Source organism: Lithobates pipiens, unplaced genomic scaffold (genome assembly GCF_037356315.1).
Source record: "Lithobates pipiens isolate NorthernLeopardFrog02 unplaced genomic scaffold, aLitPip1_a1.2 Scaffold_8, whole genome shotgun sequence".
Classification (NCBI taxonomy): Eukaryota; Metazoa; Chordata; class Amphibia; order Anura; family Ranidae; genus Lithobates; species Lithobates pipiens.
This window is the reverse complement of record NW_027507903.1, coordinates 573,458,151-573,477,244: the sequence shown is the minus strand read 5'-3', so window position 1 is coordinate 573,477,244 and position 19,094 is coordinate 573,458,151. Positions and strand designations below refer to the sequence as shown.

At 43.1% G+C, this 19,094-nt stretch overlaps 1 protein-coding gene across 1 annotated transcript in view; it reads right to left on the bottom strand.

Annotated features, from left to right (window-relative positions):
* Positions 1–8,268: 8,268 nt before the first annotated feature.
* PPAN (peter pan homolog) overlaps positions 8,269–19,094 on the bottom strand; it is a 28,707-nt gene continuing 17,881 nt past the window's right edge. The window contains exons 8-12 of the mRNA XM_077470183.1: positions 18,862–18,985; positions 18,702–18,780; positions 15,131–15,260; positions 10,583–10,743; positions 8,269–8,762 (exon numbers count right to left, since the gene is read on the bottom strand). Of these exons, the coding sequence (XP_077326309.1) occupies positions 8,368–8,762; positions 10,583–10,743; positions 15,131–15,260; positions 18,702–18,780; positions 18,862–18,985 (889 nt within the window). The 3' untranslated portion in view covers positions 8,269–8,367. The remainder of the gene's footprint in view (positions 8,763–10,582; positions 10,744–15,130; positions 15,261–18,701; positions 18,781–18,861; positions 18,986–19,094) is intronic.

The following is a 19,094-nucleotide window of genomic DNA, read 5'->3' as shown; positions in this document are numbered from 1 at the left end:
CCTTTTACTAATTATAATTATTAAACAAGTCTGATTTTAACTGCACTTCTGTCTTGGATGAATTCAGAAGATGCAGTCAATCCACTTGTTGGTAATATTTTTCCAAGGTTGGATGAGCAGGATCACCGTATGGATCAGTTTGCCATAGCGTTACAGACGCTCCTGAATCGCACCTCTCACCTAGACTCTCCCACTGTGGCTGCTCCTGTACAACCTGTGTTTCAGGCCGTCCCTGCTGCTGCTCCACTCTTTGTGCTGGCACCCACCTCGTGTATTGCCTCTATAAGAGGTATGTCTGGTCCACTTTGCTTCCCCAGAGATTTGGGACCGATCCAGTTCAATGCAGAGGGATTCTTAATCAAGTCATGATATATTTTGAGATGCTGCCCCAGGCGTTTCCCATGGACAGAAACAAACTAGGTTGTTGTCCTGAGTTACCCAGAATTTGTGGCTTCCTTTAGAAGGGTATTTGACATTCCTGCACACTCCGCTTCTGCTGCCAAGTGCCTCATGTCCATCAAACAGCCTACAAGAACTGTTGCCAATTATGCCATTGAATTACATACTCTGGCAGCATAGGTTGCGTGGAACAATGAGACCCTCGTGGCTGCTTTTTCTCATGGTCTCTCGGATACCATCAAAGATGAGATAGCAGCCCGAGATATATCCACTGAGCTGGAGAAGTTGATCACGTTTGTCATTCTCTTTGACTCAAGACTCAGAGTAAGACTCTCTTTTAAGGAATGCTTGCGGAAGCCTCCTGAACATTTGTCTCAGAACTTTGCATTCCCACCCTTGGCTCCCCCACTTCCCACTCCTCCTGGTACTGAGTCAGTCAGTGAAGGTGAACCCATGCACTTGGGCTTCACAGATCTCTCTGCAGATGAGAGAGCCCTTAGCCCTTGTACACACGGTCGGACATTCCGACAACCAAATCCGTCGGATTTTGGCTGAAACTGTTGCATACACCCGGTTGGACAAAGTTGTCGGAAAATCTGATCGTTCAGAACGTGATGACGTTATTTCGTTACGACGGGACTACGTTCAGGCTAGTAGCCAATAGCTTTGATGTAGGAATTTGATCTGAGCATGCGTGGCACTTTGTCCGATCGGAATTCTCTACACATGATCGGAGTATGTCCGATCGGAGCATTTTGTCTGAAAAAGTTGGAAAACTTGGTCCGTCGGATTCCGATGGAGACCACACACAGTCGGAATATCCGACAAAATGGTCCGAACGGACACATTCCGTTGGAATCTCCGACCGTGTGTACAAGGGTTTAGAAGGAAGAAGAGATTGTGCTTTTATTGTGGCCAGACAGGTCACTTTTTGAAGTCTTGTCCTATTCGTTCAGGTAACGTACGAACCTTGAGGTCCTGTAACGGACAGACCTTAGGTGGCCAGTCATCCTTGAGGTCTTTTCTGGCTTGGCCAGCAGTGCAATACTTGGATGCATGCAATGGAACATTGTCCTACATAAAGATCATGGCCTTCTTGAATTCTGACGATTTCTTCCTTTAACCACTTCCCGATCGGCACACGCCGATGTATGTCAGCAGAATGGCATGGATAGGCAAATAGGCATACCTGTAGGTCCCTTTAAATTTGGCGGCGTGCCGGCGGCACGCTCGCCGGTCGGGTCCTCCGTGAGTCAGAATCGATCGCCACGGGGATAGCCGCGATCGTCTCATGGGAGGAAGAACGGGGAGATGCTAATGTAAACAAGCTTATCCTCGTTCTGCCTAGCGACACTGTCACTGATCTCTGCTCCCTGTCATCGGGAGCAAAGATCAGTGACGTGTCACGCACAGCCAAGCCCCCCCACAGTTAGAAACATGCCCCAGGAAACACTTAACCCCTACACTGCCACTTAGTGGTTAACCCCTTCACTGCCAGTGTCATTTACACAGAAATCAGTGAATTTATATAGCACCGATTGCTGTATAAATTACAATGGTCCCAAAAATGTGTCAAAAATGTCCGATGTGTCCGCCATAATGTCACATAATGTCACAGTCACAATAAAAATCGCTGATCGCCGCCATTACTAGTAAAAAAAAAAAATGAATAAAAATGCCATAAAACGATCCCCTTTTTTGTAAACGCTATAACTTTTGCGCAAACCAATCAATAAACGCTTATTGTGATTTTTTTTTCACCAAAAATATGTAGAAGACGTATCGGCCTTTTTGTTTATAGCGTAAAAAATAAAAACCGCAGGGGTGATCAAATACCAGCAAAAGAAAGGACAATTTGAGGGGGAAAAGAAAATAATTTTGTTTGGGAGCCAATTTGCACGGCCGCGCAATTGTCAGTTAAAGTGACGCAGGGCCGAATCGCAAAAAGTGGTCTGGTCTTTGGCCAGCAAAATGGTCCAGGGCTTAAGTGGTTAATGGCATTCCAGTCTTAGTCCATAGGGTTCAATAACAGTCCAGTCAAGTTCCTCCACCCAAAACTCACTGATCCATGTCTTTATGGACCTTGCTTTGTAAACAGTTGCGCAGTCATGTTGGAACAGGAAGGGGCCATCCTCAAAGCAATGTCCATAAAGACATGGATGAGCGAGTTTGGGGTGGAGGACCTTGACAGGCCTGCACCCGATAGAACACCTTTGGGAAGAATTAGAATGGAGACTGCGAGCCAGACCTTCTCATCCAACACCACGCCTGATCTCACAAATGCACCTCTGGGAAGAATGGTCAAACATTCCCATAGACACACTCCTAAACCTTGTGGGCAGCCTTCCCAGAACAATTGAAGCTGTTATAGCTTTAAAGGGTGGGCCAACTCAATATTGAACCCTACAGACTAATGCCCTGTACATACGGAAAATGTGCGATCGGATGGTGTTGTCGGAAAATCCAATCGTGTGTGGGCTCCATCGGACCGTTTTGTATGAATTTCCGACACACAAAGTTTGAGAGCTGGATCTAAAATTTTCCGTCAACAAAATCTGATCGTTTAAATTCTGATCTTGTGTAGACAATTCAGACAGACAAAGTGCCACGCAGGCTCAGAATAAATTACGAGACAAAAACTATTGGCTACTGGCCCGTTTATAGTCCCGTCGTACGTGTTCTACGTCACCGCGCTCAGAACGATCAGATTATCCGACAACCTTGTGCGACCGTGTGTATGCATGACAAGTTTAGGAGCAGATTTCACCTTGTACATCAGGATCTTCTTCTCAAATACTTTTCACCTTTTCTTCTCTACAATTTTCCTGCAACTCTGCTTAATCTTCACAACAAAGCAGTTGTTTGCGGGGGGTTACGCCTCAATATTTTAATTCCTTTTACATTACACAAGCTTTGGACTTCTTAGTGTTGGCTAAATTTATGGTTATCAGTGGTAAAGTGCTCCTTTTTATTGGTGGCTGAGAAATGTCACCTTATACTCATGGTCAGTGGGAGCTTAGCAATATACACTTACCGGCCACTTTATTAAGTATACCTTGCTAGTACCGGGTTGGATCCCCTTTTGCCTTCAGAACTGCGTGTTGGAAACATTCCTTAGAGATTTTGGTCCATAGTGACATGATAGCATCACGCAGTTTCTGCAGATTTGTTGGCTGAACATCCATGATGCAAATCTCCCTTTCTGCCACATCCCCAAGGTGCTCTATTAGATGAGATGTGGTGAGTGTGGAGGACATTGGAGTACAGTGATCTCATTGTCCAGTGGTGAGATGATTTGATCTTTGTGACATGGTGAATTATCCTGCTGGAAGGAGCCATCAGAAGATGGGTACACTGTAGTCCTAAAGGGATGAACATGGTCACCAACAATACTGAGGTAGGCTGTGGTGTTTAAAGGATGCTCGCTTGGTACTAAGGGGGCCAAAATTGTGCCAAGAAATATCCCCCATGCCATTACACCCCCAGCCTGAACAGTTGATACAAGACAGGATGGATCCTATTTATGCCAAATTCTGACCCTACCACCTGAATGTTGCAGATGAAATCGAGACTCATCAGACCAGGCAACGTTTTTTCCAATCTTCTATTGTATAATTGTGCAAATTGTAGCCTGTTTGCTGTTCTTAGTTGACAGGAGTGTCACCTGGTATAGTTTTCTACTGCTGTAACCCATCTGCTTCAAGATTCAATGTGTTGTGTATTCAGATATGGTATTCTGCATTCCTTGGTTGTAATGAGTGGTTCTTTGAGTTACTGTTGCCTATCATCTCCAACCAGTCTGCCCATTCTCCTCTGACATCAACAAGGCATTTTCCTCCACACAACTGCTGCTCACTGGATATTTTCTCTTTCTTATGCTCGGTTTGAACATCAGAAAGTTGTCTTCACCAAGTCTAAATGCATTGGGCTTATGCCATGTGATTGGCTGATTAGCAATTTAAGTTACCATGCAATAGTATAGGTGTACCTAAAAGTGTCCGGTGAGTGAGGGGGGGGGGGGGGAAGAACCCTCAGTTTGCTTTTGGCTCCTCATTGTCCTGCACAACATACGGGAACTATGCAGGCACTATCGGGTTAAAGGGCACTCATGCCCAGCACAGTCTACATACAGTAACTGACTGTTGCTAGAGCCAAGGCACGCACCCAGGTTCACAGGTCTAGAGATGCTTATGTCCCCAGAATTTATCATCTGAAATTGAAAAGTAAAGTTGCACACAAAAATAGACTAATTGGGTTGTCATTTTCTTTGCATGAAAAGAACAAATACACAATTTGTTGCTTTTTTTTTTTTTATGGCAAATGAAGTACGCCCTTGCTTGTCAACTCAGGCTCATTGACCAACAGCAGTGCTGGGAGGCAGGAGGGGGAAGAGATAGGACTAGGTTTTCCTTCATGCGATGAAAATGATTTCAAATCTCCCTTAGGAACATAGATACATTTCATGCTTAAAGCAGAATTCAACTTTTTAGGTTCCCCAGGAGCTTGTGTAAATATGCATGACCTATGTGAACATTATGCCATCCTTACCTTGTAAAGTGCCCCACCCAGCGCCATGTCTAATCTCCCCCATAGCTCCGTTGCCGTTTATCATTTTACAGAATTTATATAGTGCCAACAGTTTTCCGTCATGTCTTCTCAGGCCGCGTACACACGAGAGGATTGTCTGGCCAACTAAGTTCGTCAGACAATCCGACAGACAGTCCGTCCTACTTTCGAATGAACGGACTTGACCACACACGATGAACAGACAGTCCGCTGAAAGCTTGCGCGATGACGTGTACAGCACGTACGACGGGACTAGAAATACGACGTCCAATACACAGCAATGCAACCTTCGGCCGTGTAAATCCTTTCTGAGCATGCGCCATACTTAGTCCGTCGAACTAGCCTACTCACGAGCGGATTGTCCGCTGAAACCAAGTTTGGACGGACTGTATTACGGAAATTCCGAAAGACTTAGTCCGCCAGACTGTCCGCTGAAACACGTTTCAGCGGACTAAGTTGGACGGACAATCCTCTCGTGTGTACGCGGCCTCAGTCTTTATGATCTTGATTCTTTAGCTGGTTTTATTTTGCTCAGCTGGGATGATGCAACGCATGTGCACAGGAGTTCACTCATCCTGGCACCCAGCTCTTACTCCCAATATCTGTAACACCCTGCCACCCTGCTCTTACTCCCAATATCTGTAATAACATCCTGGCACTCAGCTCTTACTCCCAATATCTGTAATAACATACTGGCACTCAGCTCTTACTCCCAATATCTGTAATAACATACTGGCACTCAGCTCTTACTCCCAATATCTGTAATAACATACTGGCACTCAGCTCTTACTCCCAATATCTGTAATAACATACTGGCACCCAGCTCTTACTCCCAATATCTGTAATAACATACTGGCACTCAGCTCTTACTCCCAATATCTGTAATAACATACTGGCACTCAGCTCTTACTCCCAATATCTGTAACATCCTGCCACCCTGCTCTTACTCCCAATATCTGTAATAACACCCTGGCACCCAACTCTTATTCCCAATATCTGTAAACTGTCAGGATTATACACAGAGCTGTGCAGCACCACTGTCAGTTTACAAGTCATAAAAGACTGCCTGCTAAATGCTCCTATAATGCTACAGCTTTTTTTTTCTTCATGTACTGCAAACACACTAATAAAATGCTAATACTCCTAATAGCTACTTAAAGAGGTTGTAAACCACAGTGTCAGTTGTACCTTATAGGTAAGCCTATAATAAGGCTCACCTATAAGTACGGTAAATATCATATATACTGACAGAATATATATACATGTGCTGTGAACAAACAGCCGCCTGTGCCATTTCTTCAGTAGCAAGTGCCGTGACCAGTGGCTCACGCAAGCAATATTCATCCAGCATTTTTTTCTAGCTTTTTTTCGCTTATGAGTAATGCTAGTGTGCATAAAGCCTTAAGTGCCCTTCTTGGATGAAAAAAATTCTTGGATTCTTCAATGTGAAATGTCATCACCGCCAATTTCGTTCACACCCGATGTACTCTACTGTAATATCCCTCACCAGACTGCCATGACCTCCAACTAAAAAGGTGGTCAATAAATCGCATCCAGTGCGCATTCCACCTGCCGAATGCTTGGGACCGGAAGATCGGAACCCGGAAGTGATGCAATTTCCAGTCACATCACTTCCGGGTTCCGATCTTTCGGTCCCAAGTATCTGGCACGTGGAATGCATACCGGCTCCAGATCTTGAGCAGAGCAGTGGCGATCCCAACATTAAAAAAACGGGCAAACATTTCCAGTCACAGGGAGGGCACCATATATGTAAGCCGCTTGTCCATGTTTTTAAACTATTTTTAATAAACAGTGTTACACAATCTAGTTTTTTTTCTGATTTATGGTAACATAGCGGAGAGGAGTACTGTATTGGATCCATGATAATTGTGTGTTATATGTATAGAGCTATAAGGAAACTCAGTACTCAAGCAATTATTGACCTTTTTTTTAGTTCAGTTTAGGTCATGGCAGTCTGGTGTGTAATATTCCAGTAGAGCACATCAGGTGTGAATGAAGTTGGTGGTGATGGTTTAACCACTTGCCTACTGGGCACTTTCACCTCCTTCCTGCCAAGGCAAATTTTCAGATTTCAGCGCTGTCACACTTTAAATGGCAATTGCGCAGTCATGCAACATTGTATCCAAACAAAATTTTTATCTTTTTTTTTTTTATTTTAGACAAATGGAGCTTTCTTTTGGTGGTTTTTAATCACCACTGGGTTTTATTATTTGCAGAAAAAACGGAAATTTTGAAAAAAGGAAAAAAAACTTTTAGTTTCTGTTCTAAATAAGTAATATTTCTCCTTCACTGATGTGCACAGATTGGCAGCATTTGTGGGCAATGTACTGATGATCAGTGCCCTGATCATCACTGTAGATGTTCCCTGTGTGGATTTGCCAGTTATTAGCTCTCCACACGCTGTCAGAGTGAGGAGAGGACTGCCGATAACAGGCAAATCCTGTTTACGCTGTGGCCAGGCTGCGATTGGACACAGCTGGTCAAATGGTAAAGAACCATTGGCTCTTTAACTCGATCTCTGTCCAAAGGACATGGTGATCACAGACTCGTGCCGTAGGGGGCATGCGGGAAGCATGATCACGGAAGGATGTCCATAGACGCCCTCCCAGCAATTTGAGCCTGTGCTTTAGCGGTCTTTTAGCTCTAGCGCAGGCAGAAGGTATTTAGTTTCGCATTTCACATTGCAGAATCAAGATTTTTTTCATCCAAGGGCTCAATGAACTTTAATTGAAGCACTCTAAATGCTTTGTGCACTTTATATATTCTATGCACTATTTCGGAGAATAATAAATAAAATTTAAATACAAAATCAATAAACACCACAGGTATTATTACACCATTTAAGTATAGCACCCCCTCACTTAAAAATTTTAATTTGTAGTGTCTCTGCACATTTGGAGAAGCAGCTTTATAAGTAGATTTGGTTTATTTAGGATTTTTAAACACATTGGCATGAGGTTCAATGATTAATTTTGTGTGTGCATACTAGGAATCATAATTATGATTAAACACAGTTGTCTTGTGTGAAATGTGTCAACCATTTGCAGCCTGTCAGTGTCCTGTGTGCATCATGTTGGGATATATTCAATAAAAGGACTCAGGAGCAGCCGTGGTGAGCAGCCATTTCTTCTTCCTGTGGATGGTTAGAACATGTTTTTGCAATCTTTTTCCCCCCCAAATATACCTTCAGTAGCCACAAATTTGAAAAGCTTACTTTGCCTTTGTTACAAATGCCTCTTATTATTTTCTTGTTTTAAAGACCAAGTAAAAAAATAATACAAATTTATAAAGGAAACTAAGTTTATTTTTTTGGCAGTCAATAGTTGGATACCTAGATGATAAATACACATATTTACAGAAGATGTGTTAACAGTTGTCCATTTAATGTGACTTTTTCTTCTGCTTGAAAGCCTTTCCTTTTGGCCCACCCACTTTTTGCCGGGTGTTTGTTTTTGAGCGATTCCCCATCTTTGGGCCCTTAGAGCCAAATGCCCCCGGCTTCTTGAAGCCCCTTTTACTCTGAGCAGGAGAGTGTTTGTGTGCTCCTTTCCCCTCCTTACTTTTCTGAAACTTCTGTTGCTTTTTGCCAGGTCGGGGTGACTGTCCTTTTGGGAATTTTGACTTTTGGTGTTTGGAGAATTTTCCCTTGTGAGGTTCAGCCTGGGAATCAGAATCCCGCCTCTGTTTGGCAGGTCCTTTAGAACCTTTAAACTTTTTTCTGGGAGGTCCATACTTCCTGCCCCCAAAGGGCTTTTTGCTTCCGTGGAGAAATAGGTCTAAAAAGGTGGAAAGATAAAGCCGTTACTTCTAAACCTAACAGCTGACATCAGAACTAACATTCATTCTTTCTGTATAATTATATATTAAAAAAATGTTTAAAAGTTTTCCATGAGTGCTAAACAAACAATAGTGGAACTCCTGCTTTAAGAACTCCTTGCACCCTTACAAGCCACACTTTGCATGTCAATTTTCTTTGGGGGGGGGGGGGGATCTAGTTTTGACAGGTACTTCCTATCCCACTTCCTCTCTGCAATCTTCTGGGACATGTCAAAGGTCCCAGAAGATTGCCTGGCCACTAAGAGCGCAGCACAACTCACGCACCCTGCAATGAAGGTGTGGACAGGAGTGAGGCTTCAGGCGCATCGCTGGACCATGGGACAGGACAGGTAAGTGTCTGTTTATTAAAAGTCAGCAGCTAAACTTTTTGTAGCGGCTGACTTTTAATAAAAACTTATAAATGAGTGGAACTCCACTTTACAGCAGACCTTCACTCACCAAATGAATTATACATCACTGTACCACCCCTACCACACACACGTTTTTTTTTTCCAGTCCACACCTCGCCTAGGCATGAATAACCTTTCCTCCATTCTGAAGCCTTCTGGGATATGCTGGTTACATATTGCAAGATGCTTTCATTTCCATACAGTGGCCAGAGGAGGCTAGACCTGGCAGGATATCGGGGGCAGTTGGCTGAACCAGGAACACAACAACTGGCTCTGAATGACATCATAAGAAGATGGTGGTGCGGGACCCAGCTTGTGGCAGGAGTGGATCAAAGCAGGAAAACACGGAATTCCCTGGGTGGGTTAGTATGTGAATGGTGTATAAAACCAGGGATAAATTTAAAAGAACATATTGGCAAAGAGAGGGGAGAGGGTTGGGGATGGATAAAGTTTTTTAGTTATGCTTTATATTTTATAATCTAGATCTTTACATAGAACTCAATAGAGAATGTTTCAGAAATGGTATGACAAACATCCTAGACACGCACACATAGGGAAAAAGGACAAGGGACAACAATATAAACATGCAGAAATTAATCATTGTCAGCAGACTTAACAATGAATAAACAAATGCGGTTTACATTTCTAATTGTCTTAATTCTCTAGAGATCAAACAAATCTATATGAAAATAATCAGAGAAATAAAAAGGATTACAAGCTTAAGTTTGGGTATGGCAAGGTTTAACAAGTTATACTGGTTCAGTTTGGCCATACCTGGCCGATCCCTGTGGAGGCTGGAAATCACCGCTCCTACAGTGATCTTCAACAGCTTTTGGGTCCAATGTCAAGTGGCTGCCCTGTGAACACAGAAAGGTGCTCGCTCTACATGGGCACTAAACCATTACTTTTACTTTTTTCAATAAATGTAAAGTGTTCTCTGGGTGAGATGAAATGGGACAGGGATATCACAATCGCCACCTCATCCAATCAGAAAATACTTTGCATTTTCTAATAAAATGCAAAGTGTTCCCTGAATGGTACTGAGCAAGCGACCTACTTTGTTCACTAAGAAACAGGGCAGGTGCTCAGCATGGGACCCAGAAGCTAGCGATGATTACTGGTGCTGATTACAATGATTTCCGGCTTCCACAGGGAACTTACATTGGTCTAAACTGAACCAATGTAGCCATGTAAAAACAGTTATACCCAAATTTCAGCTTTAAAGAAGCAATTTTTCTGATCAGCACTAGTCCAGGTAAAAAAAAAAAAAAACATTACCTACTTAGAAATACGACTAAAGAGCAAATAAGCACATATAACATTAATGAAGAGGACTTGAAGCACAAAAGAATATATGAGGGAGACGGTACCTTGGTCAGGCTCCTCCCCAACCACCTGTCTGTAATACTCGGCATCATCATCTTCTGACAGGTTAGCTGGATCTTGTTCTCCTGACAAACCAGGATCCTCTACTTCACTGTCCTCATCATCCTCACCTTTCTTCCTCTTCATACCGGCCATACTGCGATTCCTGTGTGCAGGGAGAGAACATATCACTATAAAAGGTCACTGCATACGTTGCAAGAAAAAGTCATACTGCAATGAAGCTGTAGGGCCGGTTTAAGTGTAAGGGCCTGTAAAACTATTCCTAAGACTCATACAGATAGTAATCTAGAAGAAAAAAAAAAAAAAAAAAAATCAAGGAAACAGCTACTGTACATTGGCTAAAACACACTCCATTTACAGGTTTATTTCCAAGGCCGTACTGTCAAAATTTTGCATGTGTGGCTGAATTTACCTCCATGTTAAAGGAAACCTGTTACTAGAAGAGTCTGTATAAACTAGCATTACTAGGAAATAGTAATAGTAGGCATAACACACCCTTGCCTGCCAAAATGGTCCTCCAGCTTGATCTAGGACCCCTCACCCAGGCAGCATGCACAGATACAGACTTTGCTTCTCGTCAGAAACCAGAACACCCCCCTCATCCTCCATTGCAATATGGGTGCCTCCTAGTCATTGAGCTGCTAGTACTGAAATTCAGGGTATGAGACGGGAAGACGAGGGCCTCAGCTTCATTTGGTGTAAAGCTACTTGCATATTGCACACGCTCTTGGTATGGGGCTGCCGTAAAAGGTCAGGGCTTTCAATTGATTCTAGTAAACTAAACAACCTTTCTAAGTGACAGAGTCACAGTGGGGACATTTACCAATTCAACAAAGCAATGTAAAAATATGAGAATTGATGTAGATTGACTAAGATTGCAACTGACTAGCTGGTGAATGAGTTGGGGGGGGTGTGTTTCATAGTAATTTTCAGTGTACTGTCCCACCCATGTGCATTCTCCTGCAGCCTTCACAGCATTGGTACAGCTCTGAATGACTGCATTTCTTAGTTTAGGAGGGCGGTAAAACCTCACCTCAACAACCTGCTTTTATTGTCTACCCACCCCATGTGAACGAGCCCCAAGCTGGCTGCCCAGGATTAACAGTGCAAAAAATAAAAAACCTCTTCTTGAAATACATTGCAGAAACAGATGATGCTGCAAATTGCAGGCAATGCACCTCCAATTCACTTCTCTGCACGCAGAGGCCTGGATCCTACCTAGGTGCATGCTATACACACTATACACAGAACTTCTGCATTTGCCCAATTGGAAGGCAAGTTTCCCTCCCCATTCCAGACAGCCCATAAGTGTGCACCAGAGATCCAGGGACTCCTGGAGACAGGTTCACTTAACCGCTCGCCAACCACCTCACTCCGATATATGTCGGCAGAAGGGCTCGTACAGGCAAACTAAGGTACCTGTATTTTGCCCTTTAAGAGGCAGCCAGCGGGCTATCCCTGTGGCAAGCTCCGAGGCGGGTCCTGCAGACTCGATCGCAGCAGGGATACCCGCGATCGTCTCGCGGGGAGGAAGAACAGGGAGATGATAATGTAAACAAGTATCTCCCCGTTCTCCCTAGTGACACGGTCACTGATCTCTGCTCCCTGTAATCGGGAGCAGAGATCAGTGTCACACAGCCACGCTCCCCCCCCCCCCCCCCAGTTAGAAACACGCCCCAGGACACACTTAACTCCTACACTGCTCCCAAGTGGTTAACCCCTTTTTTGCTACAATATCCCAAATTTTCCTCAGTTTATGCCGATAAACTCAGACTGCTCTCCTCCAATGATCAGACATGTCCTGGCACGCTGCACAGCCATTCACTTAGAAGCTCAGTGTGCTGCTGCTTCTCCTCCTCCCCGAGCTCTTATGCAGCTGAGAATTGAGGGAATGGGATCACTTATTAACCACTTCAATACTGGACACCTTTACCCCCTTCCTGCCCAGGCCAATTTTCAGAGCTGTCGCATTTTCAATGATAATTGTGCGGTCATGCAACACTGTACCCAAACAAAATTTTTTTTCCCCACAAATAAAACGCTTTTTTAAAGTGGTATTTGATCAGCACTTGGTTATTTGTTAAACAAATATAAATAAAATAAATAATTCAGTCTTTTTTTAAGTTTATCTTCGTATCCGTTACAAAATTTTGTAAATTAGCAAGTTGTGTTCTTCACTGATAAGCACTGATGAGGCGGCACTGATGGGTGATTTGCTGGTGAGCACTGGTTGGCATCCTTGATGGGGCTGCACTGATAATCTCATACGCATAAGATTTTTACCGGGATCGAAGACGCAGTGTGTCAGAGTGACACACCACACTACTGATCAGCATATCCTGCTGGACGTTAAAATTTATTTTATCTCTTTACAAAAATGTTTTGCCTTACATTTCTATGTTAAACTGAATGGGTTGTTTTACAAGGTGATCATTCACAATTATTTTAACCACTTGCCAACCGGTCGCTGCAGTTTTACTGTGGCAGAATGGCACAGCTGGGTGAAACTACGTTACTTTACGGCGCTTCACCTTTTGGCCACTAGGTGCACGCGCATGTATCCGGAGCCAATCCGAGTGCCCAGCGGTCACGATGACCGCCGGGCAGCCACGATTGCTCGAGACAGAGCGAGAATCGGATCTGTGTGTATGAACAAATACCGGTTCTTTCAGGGGAGTAGAGACAGATCGTGTGTTCACACTAAGTATGAACACCGGTCTCTCTCCTCCTAGATACTCCCATCCCCTCAGTTAGAACATACAGTCAGGGAACACAGTTAACCCCTTGATCGCCCCCTAGTGTTAACCCCTTCCCTGCCAGTGACATCTATACAGTAATCAGTGCATTTTTATAGCTGTAAAATTGTCACTGGTACCAAAATGTGTCAAAAGTGTTTAATTTGTCCGCCGCAATATCGCAGTCCTGATAAAAATCGCAGATCACCGCCATTACTAGCAAGGAAAAAAATAATAGTATATATATATATATATATATATATATATATATATATATATATATATATATATATATATATATATATATATATATATATATATATATATATATATATATATATATATATATATATATATATGCCATAACTATATTTGGTTTGCGCAAAAGTTATAGCATCTACAAATCAATATACGCTTATGGCGTTTTTTTTTTTTTTTATCAAAACATATGTCGAATACGGATCGGCCTAAACTGAGGAAATTTTTTTTTTTTTTTTTTTTTTTAACCACTTCCCACCCGGCCAATGCACATATACGGCCGGGTGGGAGCCGCCTACTCCTGATATGACGTTCAGGAACGTCATTCAGGAGTAGCGGGATCGCGCGCCCGCGCAGCGGCGCGATCCCGATGCGCCCGTGTCACCCGGACACGGCGCATCTCAGATCGGCAGGAGGGCTCTGTGATTGGCCCTCCTGATCACATGACGGCCGTGTCCAATCACGGCCGTCATGTGATGTAAACAAACAGCCGGTTGCTAGGCAATCGGCTCCTCCTCTCCTCACACAGAAGTCATCGCTGTGGAGAGGAGAGCAGATCGCTGCAGCCGGCTGCTGATCAGTGAGTATGAGCTGCTTTTTACAGCTTTTTACTCACTGATCACCAGTCTAGTGTACACAGTAAACACACCACACAGTAAACACATCACACAGTATAAACACAATGTCCCCACACATGTCCCCAAAACATACATGTCCCCAAATAATAAAAACACATGTCCCTAATAATAAAAACATGTCCCCCACATACGTCCCACTAAAATCACATGTCCCAATGATTATCTGCACACATATGTACGTGATCACCTGCACACATATGTACATGATCATTTGCGTACATATGTCCGTGATCACACAAACCAATTATTATACACTTAACGGATTTTTTTTTACCAAAAACATGTAGCAGAATACATTTTGGCTTAAATTTATGACAAAATTTGATTTTATTGGATTTTTATTGAAGTAGAAAAAAGAAAATATTGTTTTTTTTTTCCAAATTTCCGCTTTTTTGCGCTTATATCGCAAAAAATAAAAAACGGAGTCGTGAATAAATACCACCAAAATAAAGCTCTATTTGTGCGAACAAAATGATAAAAATTTCATTTGGGTACAGTGTAGCATGACCGCGCAATTGTCACTGAAAGCGCTAGAGCGCTGAAAGCTGAAAATTGGGCTGGGAAGGAAGGGGGCGAAAGTGCCCTGTATTGAAGTGGTTAAATGTGGGATATTTATCAAAAAGCAAGTTTTTTTTTTTTTTTTTTAATTGTCGCTATTCTTTTGTTTATAATGCTCTATTTGTGGGGGGGGGGGGAGGACATTTTGTTTGGGTACAACGTCGAACGACTGTGCAGTTGTCAGTTAAAGCGATGCAGTGCTGTATCACAACAAATGGCCTGGTCATTGAGCAGCCAAATCTTCTGAAGTGGTTCAGGCTTGCGTTTACCAAAAGATGTTTGCACATACAAAAACCACTCATGTGCTCCACATAGCTATATAACACAGAGAGTGGTGACGTACTTGTTCTCTTCCTTCTGCTGCTGCTTTTTCTGCACATTCTGCTCCTGTTTCTGCTTCCGCTCATTCTTCAGCTTCAGTTTCTTCTCTTTGCGATCCAGCATTGCCGAGATCTCCTCTTCTGTCTTCTTAACTAAAAATGAGACACACATTTATTGGCCACATGTTCACATAGGAGGTCAATAATGAAGAATTTGTTTTTGCAGGAAAGGCCAATGACAATTTTATTACATAGAGTTTTCAAGTTAGATTTATTTAAACCCTGTCACGAATGGGGGTTGCAATGGATTCCTGGGGGCACCATCTAACATGAAACCACCATTGGCGGTTATTGGTCAGTATAATCATATACACCCAGAAATTAGAGAGTTCAAAGTGGGGAGGGGACAGATTTTATATGTTGCCTCCAGATCAGAAGAGTTTGATATGACTGTTATGGATAGCGTGAGAAAGTGTTGGGAGACCCATCATGTTATTGCGGTTCCTCTTGCTTTGATTTTCAAAAAATTTCCTTTAAAGTGGAAGTAAAACCATTGATTTAACCACTTCAGTTCCGGACCAATAAACACCTTAAGGACCAGAGGTCTTTTTGCAATTTCGCACTGCGCTGCTTTAACTGGTAATTGCGCGGTCATGCAATATTGCACCCAAACGAAATTTGCGTCCTTTTCTTCCCACAAATAGAGCTTTCTTTTGATGGTATTTGATTGCCTCTGCGATTTTTTTTTTTTGCGATATAAATGAAAAAAGAGCGAAAATTTTGAAAAAAAAAGATATTTTCTTCTTTTTGTTATAAGAAAAATCGAATAAACTAAATTTTAGTCATACATTGAGGGCAAAATTTATTCAGCCACATGTCTTTAGTAAAAAAAATGTCAATAAGCGTATATTTTTTGGTTTGCGCAAAAGTTATAGCGTCTACAAACTAGAGTACATTTTCTGGAATTTACACAGCTTTTAATTTATGACTGCCGATCTCATTTCTTGAGGTGCTAAAATGGCAGGGCAGTACAAATCCCCCCCAAATGACCCCATTTTGGAAAGTAGACACCCCAAGGAAATTGCTGATGGGTATGTTGAGCCCATTGAATATTTATTTTTTTTGTCCTAAGGGATTGAATAATGACAAAAAAAAAAAAAATAATTTTTTTTTACAAAAAGTTGTCACTAAATGATATATTGCTCACACATGCCATGGTTATATGTGAAATGACACCCCAAAATACATTCTGCTGCTTCTCCTGAGTACGGGGATACCACATGTGTGGGACTTTTTGGGAGTCTACTCGCGCACGGCACCCCGAAAACCAATCACCACCTTCAGGATTTCTAAGGGTGCAAATTTTTGATTTAACTCCTCACTACCTATCACAGTTTCGAAGGCCATAAAATGCCAAAATAGCACAAAACCCCCCCAAATGACCCCATTTTGGAAAGTAGACACCCCAAGCTATTTACTGAGAGGCATGTTGAGTCCATGGAATATTTTATATTTTGCCAAAAGTTGCGGGAATATTACAAACTTTTTTTTTTTTGCACAAAGTTGTCACTAAATGATATATTGCTCACACATGCTATGGGCAGAAGTCAAATTACACCCTAAAATAAATTCTGCTGCTTCTCCCGAGTACGGGGATACCACATGTGGGGGACTTTTTGGGAGCCTAGTTAACTAGCTACCTAGCGACACTAGCGACACTGATGCAGCGTTCAGAAAAATTATCGCTTAGTGACACTGGCAAAAGGGGGTGAAAGGGTTAACTAGCGGAAATCAGGGGGTTAAAACCATTATTGGGTAGTATATCGGGGTACCTAGCGCTATAAAAACCTGGCGGTGAACCTAAAAAAATAACTAGCTACCTAGCGACTGTAGCGACACTAATGCAGCGATCAGAAAAACGATCGCTTAGTGACACTGGCAAAAGGGGGTGAAAGGGTTAACTAGCGGCAATCAGGGGGTTAAAAACATTATTGGGTAGTATATCGGGGTACCTAGCGATATAAAAACCTGGCGGTGAACCTAAAAAAATAACTAGCTACCTAGCGACACTAGCGACACATGCAGCGATCAGAAAAATGATCGCTTAGTGACACTGGCAAAAGGGGGTGAAAGGGTTAACTCTAGGGGCAATCAGGGGGTTAAATCTTTATTGGGGGGTGATAGGGGGCTACCCTGGACCTAACACTAACTGTCCTGACAGTTTTTACTGTCACAACTGACACTGAATGCATTGATCAGTAAAGAAATGATCAATGCAATCAGTGACACTGTGACTGGGGGGGGAGGGGGGGCGGGGGGGGGATCGGGGGGCGATCGGGGGGGGTTTGTGTGCCTGTGTGTACCTACATGTCAGTGTAGTGTTCGTGCAGACTTACTTTTACTCTTCTCCTCGTAGTCCGGTCAAAAAGACCGCCCCGAGGAGAATGACATCACTTCCTCCTTCCTGTGTAAACAATACACAGGGGAGGAAGCTTCTCATTGGCCAGGAGCGATCCAGAGGGGGTGGCCGAAAACGAACGGCCATCCCCTCATCACGGATCGCTGCTGGACCGAATCGGACCGCCGTATCCAGCGGGAGGGGGTCCGATGGGACCCCCCACCCGCTGGAAGGCAATCACGTAGATGTACGTGATTCTGCCTGCCTGTGCCATTGTGCTGACGTACAATGGCAATACGGCGGTCCTGAAGTGGTTAAACAGTAAAAAAAAAAAAAAAAAAAAAAAAAAAAAAAAGCATGCCGGGAATGCTAACTGCACATTGGCTGTGCTCTCAGCCAAACTATCAAACCATCCAATGGCTGGTGTCATAAAGAATCACATGTGCAGCACCATAGCAGTTGAAGATTAAACAGAGGCAAAGATGGCAGCTTCCTTGGCTGAAAACGATAGGGGAGTTTACGTCCACTTTAAGAACAGGAAGTGATGAAAAAATTCACTAACTGGGAACCAAACAAAAAAGTAGTGAGGAAGGGTTAGAACTTTTTTTTTTGCTGTCTATGCCTTCATGTTCCTGCGACATATGCACCCTTCATTTCTTGTGCAGGTGCCACAGGAAATAGAAAAATCTGTCCACTGGCATTATAGGAAGAGATAAATGAATGCCAGAGAAATGTTAAAGCTGGACTCCAGGCACAAGCGCTCATTTATATATATTCCACATTAGACACAAAAGATATAAATCCACTTTGTGTGCACCAAATGCCTTTGAAAACTCAGATATCAACTTGCAGAATCATCACTGGGCTGCACAGAGTCCGTGCAGAGAGCAGGGGTGATGGAAGGACCCAGCAGCTCCACCCACTGCAAGCTGCCTGCAGAAACCTACAGAAGGGGGCAAATACAAGACCAGTCCCCCTGCACAAGAAGTGACTGGTCTTGATAGGAAAGGTAGCTTCTTTACCAAGACACATTTTCACATTGGATTACCGCACAAATCTTGAAGAAATGAACAAATACACTGTAAAACAATTGGCTGGAGTTATGCAGCGTTAAATTAACCAATGCCATTCCTAAACATTCAAAGCTTCTTCTTAAAATCAATTTCAGTACTTTAAAATGAACACCCATAACTCACTGAAGCTGTGATACAGGACTTTGCCATCACTCAAGCCTTCTTCTATCTTAATCAACTGCAGTGTCATCCGGGGTCCAATCTGTGAAAAAGAGAAGAGTTATTGCACACAAACCACTTTACATGAAGGAATTTCCAATAAGCAGACAGATTCGTTCCTGACCTCAGTCAGACGCACGGCACTCTGCTGGGACTTCATGTTGCCTCTGCCAGCGTAGGCCTGGGGCAGCTCTGTGATGTTGTGGTCTCCATCCTGCTCTGCCTCGCTCTCCGAGAGATTGGCTCCTCTGGAAACGCAAAAACAATGTTTTTACTACTTGCTAGAATCAGGTACCTTGCAGCTCTCGAATCCAGCACAAAGAGGACAGACAAAAATCAGAAGTCTGAAACTGGCAC